Source organism: Mustela lutreola, chromosome 12, assembly GCF_030435805.1.
Source record: "Mustela lutreola isolate mMusLut2 chromosome 12, mMusLut2.pri, whole genome shotgun sequence".
Lineage (NCBI taxonomy): Eukaryota > Metazoa > Chordata > Mammalia > Carnivora > Mustelidae > Mustela > Mustela lutreola.
This window is the reverse complement of record NC_081301.1, coordinates 6,122,601-6,138,704: the sequence shown is the minus strand read 5'-3', so window position 1 is coordinate 6,138,704 and position 16,104 is coordinate 6,122,601. Positions and strand designations below refer to the sequence as shown.

Genomic DNA, 16,104 nt, shown 5'->3' with positions numbered 1-16,104 from the left:
AGCATCTTATTTCTGTGATAAGAAAATTAACTTTTCTTTTTTTTAAGCACATGAGCTTTTGAGACTCAGGTAAATATGCACTTAAAAAAAAAAAAGATTTTATTTATTTATTTGACAGAGAGAGAGCGGCAGGGGCAGAGGGACAGGGAGAAGCAGGCTCTCCGCTGAGCAGGGATCTGGACGTGGGGCTCGATCCCAGGACCCCAAGATCATGACCTGAGCCAACGGCAGATGCCTAACCAACTGAACCACGCAGGTGCCCCAAATATGCACTTCCATTCATGGTCAGACCTAGGATCCCACCTCCAACAGACCCACCGATTAAACGTCAGCTCCTTCTCCATGAAATCTTCTCTGGTGAGCAGGGCTCGTCTCTGCTCGTCTCTGCTCATCTCTGCTCGTCTCTGCTCATCTCTGCTCGTCTCTGCTCCCCTTTATTTGTCCCCATCCCAGCTGCCGGGAGCAGGCCTGGTTCTCTAAGCCCTCGTCGAACAGAGGTTCCCAGCCGGGATCCTATTCACCCCTCATTCCCCGTTCTGAGTTAGCATCACAGCATTGATCTCTATGACCATGGAAATTATTTCTTTTCTAGCCGTATCCCTTTGGGGTAATGAGTTCTGTCCTCTTGGGGTTAACTGGAGTTTCCTTGGGTGCATTTCCATGGCGCCACGGGCCTGGAGCTCTCTCTTGCTCGAGGGCTGAGCTTTGGAAAGAGGCTATGCCTCTCCTTCCCCACACTGCCATGTCCGTGCCACCCCGGCCCCCAGCCCCAGGACTGGCAAAGGTAGCAACAACTGAAAGGCAACAGCAGTAATAATAATAATAATAATAATAATAATAATAATAGGGGTGCCTGGGTGGCTCAGTTGGTTGAGCGACTGCCTTCGGCTCAGGTCATGATCCAGGACTTCCAGGATCGAGTCCCACATCCAGCTCCCAGCTCCTTGGGAAGTCTGCTTCTCCCTCTGACCTTCTCCTTTTTCATGCTCTCTCTTACTCATTCTCTCTCAAATAAATAAATAAAATCTTTAAAAATAATAATAATAATAACAATAATGCCAAATTTGCGGGAATTCTTTGGGTTGGTCCTTTATGATCCCCATGTAGAGATGATGGACCAGCCTCAGAGGGAACCGATAAGTGACCTCCCCAAGGCCACACAGCTCGTAAGTAGGGGGGAAGACACGCCCCCCCGCCGTCCCCTCCCCCTGCTGCTCCAGAGTCTGACTTCGCTATCACTGCCCTCCACTGTTCCTTGGAAGAAAAGTGTGGGTTTTGTTTTGTTTTACGATTTTATTTATTTATTTGTCAGAGGGAGAGTGAGAGAGAGTGAGCACAAGCAAGGGGAGAAGCAGGCTCCCCACTGAGCAGGGGACCCGATGCAGGACTCGATCCCAGGATCCTGGGATCATGACCTGAGCCAAAGGCAGACGCTTAACTGACTGAGCCACCCAGGCACCCCTTGGAATAAATGTTTTAAAAGTGACAATTGTTGACACTGAGTGCTCACTCCATGCGAGGTTCCCCACAATACATAGATCGATCTGCTGACCTGTTGATCCATTCATCGATCTATATCTATATCAACTTACTTAATTCTCCTAACTGCCCATTTTACAGATGAGGTAACTGAGAGGAAGAGTGTAAAGAGACTTCTAAGGTCCACAGCGAGGAAGATCAAGGTCTGCATTTTAATCCAGAAAGCTGGGGCCAGACCATCATCATCGTACAGAGATCCAGGACATAACCTCTCTGTACGTGTAGGATGAGTGAATGACCAAGCTGATGGAGGAAGCCGCTGTGACTGAGACCCACTCACATACCTCTCGGCCCTGGGCCTCACTTTACCCACCTGTTCAATGGAAGAGCTTAGACAAAACAATCTGGTTCTCCGAGCTCTGGAAGGAGCCTCTGCCTTTGCTGCCTCAGTTTCCTTATCTGTCATCCACGGGAATGGGACATAGACCATTTCCTGGGCCCTTCCCAGGTCCACAGGCCCATACTGGCAGTATCCTCCCTGTATTCTAGGCCCTGGGTCCAAGATTTCACCTGCAGAATCCCCCTAGTGCCCAGGAGACTGGTACTTCATTTGGCCCAACCTACGGGGAAGAAGTTGGGGGTCAGGAAAGGGAAGGCGACCCTCTGGAGGCCAGCACGAGACAGAGCTGGGCCCGGAACCTGGTCTCTGACACCAAAGCTGTTTGGGACACTCAGCAGCCCTTTTCCTGGGATGAGCCCCCACTCTTGGCTTGGTGGGCGATCCAGGAGGGCGGGGCGCTCCCAGCGAGTTCCCAGAGCCAGTAGCTGCCCCACTCTGCTCGGTCCCACAGAAAATGGTTCAGCCACACCCACCGTGTGCACTGCCCCTTCTTTCGCTGGCTTTTCTCACTGGGCACTCCTCGGGGGCAGCTTTCCAAGGGAGAAACACCATATTAGCTCCGAACCCTCAATCCGCCCATGTGTGCACCTCTGAGGACTGCCCCGGTCAACACCACTTGGGGGACACTCAGTCTCATTTTAGGGGTTTTTCCATTGTCTCTGGGGGAAAAATGTGACTCATGCAGAACCCAGTCTGCTGGGCTATAGGCTCCCAGGGGCCGGGTCTCTGTGCAAAAGCACAGAAAGAACACCCTGAAGGCTCGCTCCTGGTGGGCTTGTTGCCGTGACTCCAACACAATGGCTGTGCAGGGACAGAGCCAGGGCACCCAGCAGCTGCCTGCGGAAAGGCCCGTGGTACCCGGATGGCTTTCAGTCTCAGTTCTGCCACCAGAGGCATCTTTTCCACGCTTTCCTTGAAAAACAAAAACAAGAGCAGAGACCCAAGCCTGCCTCTCTCTTACCTTGTCCATCTGTCAGTCTGGCTGTCGTCTGGCTGTCTATCCTCTCTGTGTGTAAACTAGGAATTCTGGAGGGGAGAACTCTCTCCTACCGGCCTGATTTTCCTTGGGAAGGGCCTGGAGCTTCCTGGAGGTGGGCAACGGGGGTGTGTGTGTTGGGGTGCCGCGCCGTGTCTACACCCCAGAAGCTTGGGAATGAGCCGCTTCCTGGATGGCGGGGGGCAGGTAGAGTGACCAAGGTGGACCTTGGCTTCTTTTGAGCAGATGAGGAAGGCATTGGGGTGCGTGGGGGAATGAGGGTGGAGCTGGGAGTTGGGCTCTCCGCTGTCAGCTGTCTCAGAGTCGCCCCCCTTCACCCTTGCGGAGGAATTTGTGAATGGAAGGGGCAGTGAAGGGGGGAGTGTGTGCGCTGCTAATCCCGCCACGGTTGCTTCCCACACCCCCCCCACAACACACACACTTGTTGGGGGATTTAACCAACCCCAAACACTGAACTTTCCTACTCCTTATGGTGTGGGGGGGGAGGGGTGAAGGGAGGACACCCCTCCTTCCCCCTCTCCCCGCCCCCAGCCTCCCGCCGGACTCGGCGCGGGACCCCCTCCCCGCCCCCCGCAGCCGCAGGGTGGGGGCGGGCGAGGCGCGGCGGAGGGAGGAGGAGAGGCAGGGGCGAGGTCCGCTTCAAGAAGGGGCGTGTGGCCCGAGGAGCTCGCGTTTTAGCAACTTGGAGCGGGCGAGGCGGCCGAGGGGAGGGCGAAAGTTTGCTTCCCCGACGTCAGCGCCGGGCAGGCCGCGGCGGCCGGGGGCCGAGGAGGCGGCGGGCAGCGGGGCCCGAGCGCGGGGCGGCCGGGGCGCGCTCGCTCCGACCCGCGCCTGCCACCCGCGCCGGCGACGCCGGGGCCCTCGTGGGCATGGACAGCGCGGCCGCCGCCGCCTTCGCCCTGGACAAGCCGCCGCTGGGCCCGGGGCCGCCGCCGCCGCCGCCGCCGCCGCCGCCGCCGCCGCCGCCCTCCGCGCTGGGGCCCGGCGACTGCGCCCAGGCGCGCAAGAACTTCACGGTGAGCCACCTCCTGGACCTGGAGGAGGTGGCGGCGGCCGGGCGGCTGGCGGTGCGCCCCGCGGCCAGGGCCGAGGCGCGGGAGGGCGCGGCGCGGGAGCCGTCCGGGGGCAGCAGCGGCAGCGAGGCGACGCCGCAGGACGGTGAGTGCGGGCGCCGGGCGGGGCCGCGCCGGGGTCGCCGGGGCTCCGGGGGCGTGGGAACGGAAGCGCGGGGTCCGGGGCCGGCCGGTGGGGGGAGCTCGGGGTGGGGGGAGAGAGTCCCGGGGCGCGGGCGCGGCGCGGGACCCGCTGCGGGGGGGTGGGGGTGGGGAGGCTGCCGGGCTGGCCCCGCCGCGCTGCGGGACGGTGGAGGTTGTCTGTCCGTGACCCGTGATCGCGTGGGCGGCGGGCACCAGGGCTCTCGACCCCCGGGGAGGGGCCCGGCCGCCTTTTGGCCAGAGCCACCGCCGCAAGTCGTGGGAACGGAGGGGAAGTGGGCCGCCTTTGTGCCCGGGGCGGGGGTGTGGGGGGACAGCCCTCGGGGCCGCGCTGCCGGATCGAGTCCCCTGGGAAGTGGGTGTGATTATTGACGCGGCACAGCTAGGGAAACCGAGTCTTGCGAGGGCCAGAGCATCCAAGTCACACAACTGGGTTCCGTCCGAACTCGGCCCGCCTGCCCCCCATCCCACCCCAGCTACTGCTGGGTCCTCGGATGGGCTCCTTGGCTGGGACAGGGATGCCGGGCCCCCATCTCCCAAGCCGAGGGAGCCAGCTAGGCCTCTCTCCACTGCCGAGGTTAAAGGTCATCAGGAAAGGGCTTTAAAAACAAACAACCCACCCAAGTGGCTTTTTTTTTCCCCCTGAAAGTCACACTGGATCACAGGGGCCTGAGTCTTTGGTGAGAAGGGGGAGGGGAGGGGGAGCCAGAGCAGGAGAAGATGAAGATAAAGCCAAGGTCCCAGGCCCTGGCTGGTTTTCTGGGGGGGGGGGGGGGGGGGTCAGAGGAGTCCCCACAGCTCACCCACACCCTGTGGAGGAGATAGGATGGCTGACACCACAGTCCCCGCCCCTAGCTCTGGGGAGCAGCCTGGCCTTCTGGGAGGACCATTTCCCACTCCTGGGGACCCCCACTTCCTGCACCAGCCTCCAGGTCTCAGACAAGAGAGCTCCCGGCTGGCCACATGCCCTGCTTTTCACATGAGAGAAGGTGCCGGGAAAGCGGAGGTGATTTCAGCCTCATCTGAAACCTGGTCCAGGAGCACGTGCGGACGTGAGGCACGCCTGACACACAGCTGTGCCTCGGTACCCAGCTGGTGCCAGCTGCGTCCGGTGGTTACTGGCTCCCTCCCAGGGGCGCCCGCTGCCCGCCAGCCACAATGGACCGGCGTCTCCAGGGTGAGCATGAAGCCGGCCGACAGCCCCCCGCCCTGGGAGCTGGGGTTTCCCTGAGGGAAAACCAGAAGGAAGGTGTCTGGTTTGGACCAGGGGTTATAGGTGGGGAGCCTGCGGGTTCAGGAGGAGAGGGGCTCTGTTCCCCCGAGTTTCTTGCAGGACCTCGGGTCTCCTGGGAGGAGCAGGCTGGCTCAGAGCTGGTTTCCCCTAAGGGGAGAGGAGAGGGCTCTGGTGAATGCGGGACCCCCTTGGCAGCCTTGGCAGGGCAGAGGAGGAGGAGCAAACTGAAGGCGAAGCCCAGAACGAAGGGAGAAAAGGAGAGGGGGCGGCAGTCACACGGGCGGAGGGAAGGAGGCACAGGGGTTCTCTCTACTCAAGTCCTAGCCAGGGGCCGGTGCCTGTCTCCACCCTGGCCCCCAGCCGTGGGGAGAGACAGTGGAAGGCATTGCTTCTCTTGGACACAGCGGAGAAGGTTTCCAAACCCAGGGTTTTTCTGGAGAGTTCCAGAACAGCTCATGCCAGCTGGGGACATTAAGTGCCTGGAGGCGCGGCGGGGGGTGGGGGGGGGTGGGGAGGGTGGTCTCTGGCAGCCCCCCAGGCAGCTTGGTGGATACTGGGCCTCCTCAGCGGCCCCCTGGGGCCTCGCCACTCTCAACTGAGCCCTGGAGGCCTGCAGGGCCTTTCCGGAGGTGGGGCTTCCACACCCCAGGGGTAGGACTGTACTGGGGACAGAGAAGGTACTGGGTGTGGGGGTAGGTTGGACGGGGCTAGAGCAACAACCTCCACAGACCTCCTTCCCCTCACCAGTGAGCGACAAAGGGCTGAAGGCTGAAGGGGCTCACGGCTACCTCCGGCCTCGGAAACCCCGCCCAGCGCTGCCCGGGGAAGGGCCGTCTAGCTCAGTGCTTCCCCTGGCCCCCTGGGGGAGATTTTCCCCAGGCCTCTGGAAGCTGAAGCGAACAGGACAACAGGGAGAGTTCGTCAGGAAGCTTCCCCTTCCAGTGTAAAGGATTCTCTGTGTTTGGGATGGTTATATTGGGATCTTTCCTCCTCACTTTTGGTGTTTGACCATCCTTTCTTTTATGAACTAGGGATAGTAACTGGAGATTGTTTGATTTTAATGTCCTGACTTGGCGAAATTAAAAGGCAGTAACCCTATACTCATTCCTTAGATTGAAAGCAAATCACTAGTCCGTGAAATCCAAATGTTTTATATAGAGTCAAACATCTCCCCCAAGGCCAGCCCCAAGCCGCAAGCCAGGGTGCCCGCTGCCAGGCAGAGTCCCAACGCCCCGAGAGGCAGGCAGGGTAGCGGAGGCTGGGGTGCTGCGTGGCTGCTGCTGGTCTGGGAGACCCTCTCAGCTGGCTGTCTGGGTCTGGGCCTGCAGAGAGAGGACAGAAGCCAACTGCCCTGCTCTTCTTCCATAGGCTTCCCTCTCGGGCAGGTGACCCCCGCCCACTAACACTCACCACGGATGCCGGAGTCTTGAGGTCTCCAAGTGGGGGAGAAGGAACCTTTCCTCCCCGCATCTCGGTGAGCCAGGCCTGCATCACTGGACCCCTTTCCTAAGTGGCCAACTAAACCTCGGGGTGCCAGGACTCTGGACCCCAGGCCAGCAGGCATGGGCTCTGGGCTGCGACTTCTACCCCCTAGTCCTGGGCCTGCGGGGAACGCTGGCGCCTGCTAGAGATCAGGACGTGCTCAAAAGTGGGTTTTTGTGTGGCTTCTGGAGTTGTTTCTGGGCCCAAAGAAAGAAACTGACATCACAAAGAGATGGAGGACCCCGTATTAAAAATGAAGGGCCAGTGGGGAGACTCATGAGTTAAGAAAATTGATCCATTTTCAAATCTGCCAGGGTAGCAAGGTTCACGTTCTTTTTTTTTTTTTTTTTTTTAATTTTTTGCTCTTTTGTTTTCCCAAAGCCACCAGTAGATGTACCCTATGCTCGCCAGTGATTTTCCCAGAGCAGGCACCCCCGGAACTGGCCGGGAAGGCTGTGGCTTCACTGGTGACTCAGAGCAAACCGGGGTCTCGCGTTCCTCCCAAATCAAACGCTGAAGTCTGCGGCCGCCGCTGAGCTATGCCAAGCACGTTAGGAAAATAAACCCTCGTTTGGTGCCTTTGCAATGACTTACAACAAAAGAAACCACATTAATAACTGAGATTTTCTTTAAAGCATTCCCTCCTGTGGGCAGGGCGGAAACAGGGATGCGGACACACTGGGAAAATAAACAAAGCTCCTGGGGAGCCCCCCCCCCCCCGCCCCCAGCCTCTGGAGGGCTGGTACCTGTTTCGGAGACCTCAGGACCAAGAGAGTCAGGGCAGCCCCGTGCTCCGAAGCTGCGGGCACAGGCTGAGCCAGGGTGACTAGAGCCCTGGGGTGGGCGGGATGGAGACCTGGGGCTCCCTCCACAGAGCCGCTCCCTCGGCCACAGCTGCTAATGGGGGCCCAGGAAGCTGAGAGTGAGCCTGGTTTGGGGTGGGGACGTGCCCCTTCCCCTTGCCACCGATGGGCGGGAATGGCCGAGTGTCTGAGCAGAAGACCGTAAGGGACCATCTAGGGCTCAGCAGAACTTGCCTCTAAGTTCTGAAAGCATTTATTGTGGTGGAATATACCCAACGGAAGGTTTACCTCTTGTACCATTTTTTAAGCACACGTTCAGGGGCATAAAGCACATTCACATTGTTGGGCAACCGTCAGTAGCTTCCGTCTCCAGACCTTTCTCATCTTCCCCGGATAAAACTCTGCACCCATGAAACACCGACTCGGCATCCCCTCCCTGCGCTTGGCACCCACCCCGCTCCTGTCCGTCTCTGTGAATCCCACGACTCCAGGGACCTCATGGAAGGGAAGCTTGTGACATTCGTCCTTTGCTGTCTGGCTTATGTCACCTAGCATGACGTTTTCCAATTTCCTCCACGTGGCCGCCGGTGTAAGGATCTCCTTCCTCTGGGGGGCTGAGGGATATTCCAGTGCACGTGCGAGGCTGCGCGTGTGCGTGTGTGCTCACGCCGCGTCACGACTCTCCATTCATCTGCTGCTGGACACCTGGGTGTTTCCGCCTCTAGGACGCCGTGACTAATGCCCGTGAACGTGGGTGGGCAAATATCTCTTCCCATGTCCGCTTTCTGTTCTTCGGGGTTTGCGCCCAGAAGTGGAGCGGAGCGGCTCCTGGGTCTTGTGGCAATTCTAGGTTTCATGTTTGGAGGAAGCGTCACACTGTTCCCCGCAGCTGGCCACGTGGTTCAGCCACCTGCCTCCCCCAGCTCGCTGTGACAGGTGGCCACGCAGCCCCTGGGCTGGTGATGGCAGGAGCCCGGGAAGCGGGCGGCTGGGACAGTACAGGCTGGTGGGGGAAAAAGACAAGAAGGGTTTCTTCCGCGAAGGGCTTTTTTCCGATCGAACCTGCTTTTCTTCCCTCTTCTCTTGCTTCCCTGCCTCCATTTCCAGGGGGCGGGGAGGGGGGTAAAGCCTCCCCTTCCATGCGCGAGGAGCCCTGGCTTTTGCTGCCCCCTCCCTTGACATGACCTTGATCATGTCGCATCCCTCCTCTGGGCTCAGTTCCCACCTGAACAGTGGGAGGCAGGACCCAGATGTTTGAGAGGCCTCTCCTGTCCTTCATCACGGTCTGATCAGGCTGAGAAAATGCCCCAGGAACATGGAGTCTCCGGGGCCTGGGTCCTGGCGAGGGCGGCCCTTGGCACCTGCCCTGAGTGGGAAGAGGAGGCTGAGAGAGAGGCTGAGGAACCAGGTCTGGAAGCTGCGAGCCCAGGGGAATTCAGCTGGAGAGAACTGCCCGGTCCACCAGGGTGGCTGGTGGGAGGTGGCTGGTGCCTCTCCGGCTTTTTCTCAGCAGGCCGGGCCCTTGCGTTAGTTCATTATTCTTGGCTCCAGGGTGGTCATGCAGATGATCGGCGTGGAGCTTGGGGGTGTGGCACAGGAGCCTTGGACCAGCTAGCGTGCCACAAGGGCCCTTCCCCATGGGCAGAAACTCAACAGGGCTAGAGCTTTCTTCCCTCCCAGAAGACTCTGGAAAAGTAGCTTGGGAGCAGCAGTGATAACACCTGTCTGCACACCCCACTTGAGGCCCAGAAAGCAACCCGACACTCAGTGTTGCCATCTGTGAAATGGGCACCATGGACAGGGATGTCCCTCTAGGTGTGGTGAGCCCCGAGTGGGTCATGTCCACAGCTGCCCCGTGAGTCAGGCAGGACTAAGGACATGCCGTCCCTATTTTTTGGAGGCCCAGAGAGGCAAAGCAACCGGCCCAAGGTCTCCCAGCTGGGAAGGGAGGCGTGGGATTTGTTTGGGGAACCAAAGGGGGCAGAGAGGCAGGAAGGGATAGGCCTGGAGGGCTGCACGGAGTCGGGCTATTACATGGCCCTGTGCCGCGTTGAGTTTCTAAATGGGTAAAGACAAGAAGGAGGGGGTTGGGTGGCCTGTCCCAGGCAGGAAGGTGAGGTCAGATGGGATAAGGTGAAACTTGACAGGCTCACGTGGCGTCCAAGACCCAAAGGACGGTGGCTGACCCCAGGTGCGAGCGAATCTTGGGGGTGATTTAAGGGAGAGCCCGTGGGTCCCCTGAATGCATCCTCCAAATGGCACAACAGGGTTGGAACCTGGCCAGGGGCTGCCCTGGGCTCGGAGGCTGGGGGAGGGGACAAGGGACTCAGGGAGAGTGGCCGGCGGCCGTCACAGGCTCGTTGACTGGGCGCTCGCCGTGTGCCCCCCAGGACTCCACAGACCTGCCGGAGCCCCACTGTCCCACCAGCACGGAGTGGGTCCTCTCATCGTCCCCGTTCTGCGTGGAGGGAAATGAGCCACTGGCCGAGGCCCCATCTTCCTGAGGATTTAGGGTTCCAGCCCAGATCTGTCCTGTTCGGAAGCCCTTGTTTTCTGCTACTCCCCAAGGCCATCCCTGGAGCCCCTGGGAGGCGAGCTGGTCTCCCAGGCAGGTGTGGGCTGCACTCAGGGGGCCATGGGGCAGCCCGCCGAAGGGGTCCCCTCAGCGGGGTGGTCTGGATCACAGGCCCATGGGAGGCACTGTCGGGGTCCGCTCAGCTTGGGTTTGGGAAGGTGTGAAGTGAGTGGTGGTGGGGAGGGTCCTCTACCCCTCCTGTCTAGAAATATCCAGAATGGATATAGAATGGTCTCCTTCTATGCAGGCCCGTCTGCAGCCTCCCAGACCCAGGAGAGCAGCCGAGGGTCCCTGACTCAGGAACATCGACAGGGCGGCCCCCTTGCCCAGTCTGGCTCCGCCCCCAGGCTAACCCACTCGCTCACTCCATGGCCCTTTGCCGAGGGCCGACTACGTGTCAGGCCTCGAGCTGCTGCCACCTGCGCAGACCCTCAGACCCCAGGCTCCGGTGAGGTTTCCAGGGGCTGAGAGCGACAAGCACGGGCCGGGCGGGGGGCGGGGGGGACGATGGTGAGAGTTGCCCAGAGAAGCCACGGCCTCACAACCACCACAGTCCCGCGGCTGCGTCCGAGGGAGACCCCTGCGGCATCTCCGAGTCAAGGCTGGTCCTCAAACCTGACCTCATCTGGCTTAACACAGTCACCGGTTGTCTCTGTTTTTCTCATTCTGTGGTAGGTCACTGAAGACCTGGTCACGGGCTGGCATTTTGGGGACCACGTGGTGGACTGGTTTTCCCAGACACACAGACAGAGATGCACTCCCGCACACAACCCCACACACACACCTACTCACACACATAAACCCCTCTCCCTCACACATGCACACACACGAACCCACTCATACTCACGCACAACATTCCCAAATGCACACACAAACCCCCCCCACAAACCCTTTCACGTCTCCTGCCACGGCCCAATTTACACACTCACACACACACACACAAACCCAGTCGCTTGCACACACACACCTTCATCAACACACGCTGACATGCACCTGCACACTCTCAACACCCACACACTCACGCCCCTTTGTCAGGGCTCCAACCGGGGCCCAACAGATCAAGTCCAGGCTCTGAGTGGGCAGGGGCCGCGGGCAGCCGGTGAGTGGTGAGCGGCCCGTAAGGCTCGGGGATGGGCCAAAGGGTTAAGTGGCTTTTGTGAGGCGGCTGCGGCGAGTAGGAGAGCACCGGGGAGGGGGGCTTCCTGCCTAGACAGAGGGGGACGGTATCCGGCCTGCTCCCATGCTGAGCAGTCAGGGTGCTCCAGGGGCCAGGAGAGGGCCTGGGGGCAGGGGGCACGAGGCGGGGGCTCCTCACCCGGGGGCTGGCTCGCGGGTGGCAGTGGGGGCAGAGCTCACCCCGGCCAGAGGGCAGGAGTCGTGGAATCTCAGGTTCGCTAAACAACCCAGATGCTCTCACTGCCCCTATGAGGCTGTGTCCCTCCCACATCTGGGAAGCTGCCTGTCCCCAGCCTGGCTCCGAGAGCCACCGTGATGACAGGCGCCGTCCACACGGGGCACTTTACAGCCGGTGATACCTTTTATTAGATCCTAAAAGACGAAGTAGGCTCTGGAAGACATTATTTTTGGTCCCTCTTGTGATCCATTCTGCTTTTCCGTGCATGGGAGGGGCAGCTGGGACCTTCCGGTTGGCGGGGCGGGAGGGGGCATGGGGGCCAGGAGGTGGACAGGAGCTGCCGGGCAGTCTTTGGGGGACGGTCCTTGGTGTGGAGCAGTGAAAGGGTGAGGGGCCGGGACAGGGAAATTGGAAGCTTCCACAGGGGCCTTTCCACCCCAGAGCCGAGCGAGCACCTTGTAGCCTGAGAGCCGACCAGGTCAGGGGTGTTACCTTTGTGGCCCTGCTCCCCAGGAGGCCTTAGGTGGGGCCCCGGACGCGGCCTGTCGCAGGTCTGAGGGAGTTTGCACCGTCTGTTCGTCAACACGTGGTCCCAGAAATCACTGCATGAGAATCACCGGGACAGCCGGTTGAAATGCATGTCCTAGGGCCGCACCCCAGCCCACAGCACGATGCTCCACAGGGCCTGGGCATCTGCATTTAATAGGTTCCCCATCATCTTTCTGTGCACGAAAGGGTGAGCACCCCTGGACTGCCACAGATCCTGCAGCTGCCAGCGGTGGGGCATGGCGGGGGCGGGGGACCCTCTACCTCTCCTGTCACTGCCAAAGCCCCCTCCCAGCATCCTGCCTGCCCGCCGCTGTCCTGTGGGGTCCCCAGGGCCAGGCTGTCCACCGGCCCCAGGTACTGCCCCCTGGGTCCCCCATCCCACCTCCTGGCCCGTCCTCCCCCCTTGCCGTGGGCGCAGACGTTTCCACGCCAGAGATGGCCTTATTAAAAGTGACATTTAACCAGAGCTGGAATTACCACGCGGATGACTGCAACCCGCAGAATCAAAGCGGGAGCCGCCGGGCGCGCCTGGCAGGGGCCCGGGGCCTCTCCTGTACCAGAGCTCGGCGCGGGCCTCCCATATAAAACCCCCGCAGAACGCCGAGGTCTTGAAAGCCAGTGCACCTCCTTTCATTAGACTAACAAATAACACGTAACAGAAAACATCTGTTAACAGCAGCCCCTAATGCTCTCAAGATGGTCCTGCGGGCGGCCGGTCCAGCCAGCGGGCAGCCAGGCCACGCGGGGCCCGGGGTCTGGCCGCCCCCCTTCTCAGGGTGGGTGTGGGGCCCTCCGGGGAGCCCGGCCCCCGTCCCGGTCTGTCCTGGGCCTTCTGCCTCTGCATCTCCCACCCCTGCTGAGACTCTCTTCTTGCTGATGACAACAGGTCAACCGAGGGTCTGTTTGCATGGGGACCGTCCACACCGGCTGTGTGACCTGGGTGGGTTTCTTCCTCTCTCTGAGCGTCTGGGTCAGCAAGGGGGAGAGGAACCGTGCATCCTAGCAGGACGGACATACAGACACAGGGCAGTGCTGGAGCCGAGTACAGGTGGACACGGGTATCTGCTGTTAGGATTCCAGTGCAGGACGTGGAGGCTCGGAGAGCCTAAGTGACTCACCCCGTTCCCCGAGCCTTCGAGCCCCCCAGTCCACTTTTCCATGATGCGGAGATGCACAGAGCGAAAGGCGGCCGCCTCCCTGCAGCTAAGGGCAGAGGACGAGCTTCTCTTGAGAGCCCGGGCTGACCCGGTCCTCGCGGAGGCCCCACGTCCCCTCGCAGCCCCCCACCCCTCCCCCTGTGGGCTTGGAAGCCAGAGGGGCCTCCCAATGCCACATTTTCCCAGCTGGGAGCCTGGAGACCCGGCTTCCTCTCTGGGACCTGGAGGTGGAAGGGCTGCCTCCCACACAAGGGGCCGGCTGGCCGGAAGGACATCCCAGGAACGGGACAGAAGACAGCCTGGCACTTTGTCCCCTGATTCTCCTCAGGGCGAATCTTAACCCCCTCCCCACGCCCTCCAAGAGACACCTTGCTTTGGGTTCCAAGAACACTGGGTGGGACCCCTTAATTTGCACATTCATTCGGTGCACAGGTGTGTTGTTTTGAGACATTGTGCTGGGAAAACCCCAGGGGACAGGCGCGCTCTGGGCCCTGACCAAAGAGTGGAGCATGACGGCAGTGTCGTTCGCTTGCTGCCTGCTGTCCTGCCCTATCTGCCTGCCTCCCCTCTTACAGATAAGGAAACTGAGCCTCAGAAAGGCCGAGTGACTTGCCCAAAGCCAGAGTCTCGGGGCAAGGCCGGCCACCCCATGCCGGGCCCCCAGATGGCCGAGGAGCCACAGTGACCTCTTGCTGGAAGCGTCCTGGGCCCTGCCAGGGAGAGGCTATGCCTCCCACCTTCCCAGTTCTCATCCAGAAACTTCTGCAGTGCGCTGAGGAAGGCACGGGTTTTTCCAGGACCCCCTCGTGCAGGGCCCGCCCCCCTAGCAGTCAGGCAGGAGGACCCCAGGGCAGTGTGGGGCCGGAGGGGGCCGGGGGCTGGGGCCTGGGGAGGGACCCCAGCCTTTGGGACTCTCATGTTTCCTAGGGACATTATGTTTTAACTTCCACAGAGCCGGCTGCCCAGCCAGGGCAACCCCGGGCAGGGAGAGTGTCAGGGCTCCAAGCGGGAAATGGCTGGAGACAAGAAGGAAAAATGCTCTGCTCTGGTTTCACTGGGAAGGAATGAAGGAAAGGCAAAGATCTAAGTGGCCGAAAGCGAGGTCACTGTTCCAGGCAACTGTTGCTGGTGCAGTGAACTCAGGGCCGGGCTGGCCAGGGCTCCCAGGATGGCGACCTCACTAGAGGAAGGTTGGGGGAGGCATCCCAGGGACGCTGCCCTCCTGCCTTCCTTCCTTCCAAAGATATTTGTTGAGCACCTGCCCCGTGTCAGGCGTACGCTGGATATCGGGGTCCCAGCTGGGATCAGGGAGGTGCGGTCCTTGCCAGGAAGGAGATGTCCTGGCTGCTAGGAGATCAGATAATGGGGCCCCCTACTTGGTCTGGAGGGTCAGGGAAGGCTTCCTGGAGGAGTAAGCCAAAAGAAGAGGTGCCGAAAGGTGCTTCAGGTGGTGGGAAGAAGAGATGCAGAGGTTCAGAGGTGAGAAAGAGACCGGCTGTTCCAGGAGCAGAGGGACAGGAGGGAGCGAGCCCATGAGCGAGGCCTGGTCCGAGACTTGTCATCGTATTATTAAGAACTGCCAGAGTGCCTTCTGCTCGTCTGTGCGTGTCCGGAGTCTCCAGAGCGCCCAGGCCCTCTCCGGGAGCTCTCTTGGTGAGCCAGTTTTCCCCTGCCGTGTGGGAAGTGAGTGGCTACCTTGGGAACCGTGTCCTCAGTAAGGCGCTTGTCCTCGACGTGTTCCTCAGCCTGGCTGGCCCAGAGCCTCTGGGGCTGTGCCCACTCCTGACCCCACCCAGGCTCTCCAGGCTTGCCCAGGAGGAGATGGACAAGGGGCACCATGATGCTGAATCAGAAGCTGGAGCTCGACCCATGCAGATGCCCGAGATCCTGGAACAGGGGCAACCTCCCTGGTCCTCTGTGCAGCTCAGTGGTGACACTAGTTTAGAAACAAAGCTGGCCCCAGAGAGGTGTAGTGGGTCTCCCACCTTCTCGGGGGCAAGGCATGCTGCAGGTAGGGCCTGGGTTGGCTGTGCGATTCTGGCCCCAAACGCACCCCCGATTTCTGACGATCTTGGGAAAGCACCTTATTTCCCTGAGCCTCAAGCTCTGAATCAGCAAAATGGGCATAGCGGTAGCTCTGGGAGCTTGGGCTGCTCCGAGGAGCTGATGAAATCAGGCAGGCAGGGGCTCAGGGCGACGCCCATTTGGCCAATTTATTTTCTCTTTCACTCTCTCTGACACTTGGGAAGAGGGGACAGACACCCGGCTCAGGACCGCTAAGCCCTCTCCCAGTTGGAAAAACTAAGAAGAGTGAAGTTTCCCAAGGCCCCACTGGAAAAGGAGCTGAGGTTAGGAACAAGAGTTTTGGGCCCCAGGAGCTAGCTAGCTCTAGTGGCCTTTGCCGGTACCTAACTCTGCTTTCCAAAGAGGGGACCGTTGATCCAGCCCTGGGCGTCCCACCTCCCACAACCCTGCCCAGCGACTGGGGTCCCCTGTCTGGAAGGATGGCCTGGATCTGCCGCAGCCCCAGCCTGGCTGGGACGGACTGCCACTCCCAGGCAGAATAAGCATCTTGCTTTATTTTCCACGGCCCAAGCTGTAACCATGTATAATTTCATGACAAATACCGCCTATAAAACACAACACAACTATTTTTATAATGTGGCATTTGAGGTTAAAAATTCAAATTAGAGATTAATTGCAACTTCTAGAAGTTCTGTGGATAAGACGGCTCAGGGAGAAAGGCTGAGATATTCAGATATGCTCCCTCAGGGATTGCAGATGGGTTCTTACCACATAGTGAGAACATGTGTGTGCTCACACTCACACGCACGTGCAAACACACACAAACACACACACA

The 16,104-nt window shown here is 60.1% G+C and overlaps 1 protein-coding gene across 1 annotated transcript in view; it reads left to right on the top strand.

The window, feature by feature from the left end:
* The first annotated feature begins 3,518 nt into the window (after positions 1–3,518).
* Positions 3,519–16,104, top strand: part of PRRX2 (paired related homeobox 2) — a 42,550-nt gene continuing 29,964 nt past the window's right edge. Inside the window, exon 1 of the mRNA XM_059142743.1 lies at positions 3,519–4,034. Within this exon, the coding sequence (XP_058998726.1) occupies positions 3,746–4,034 (289 nt within the window). The 5' untranslated portion in view covers positions 3,519–3,745. The remainder of the gene's footprint in view (positions 4,035–16,104) is intronic.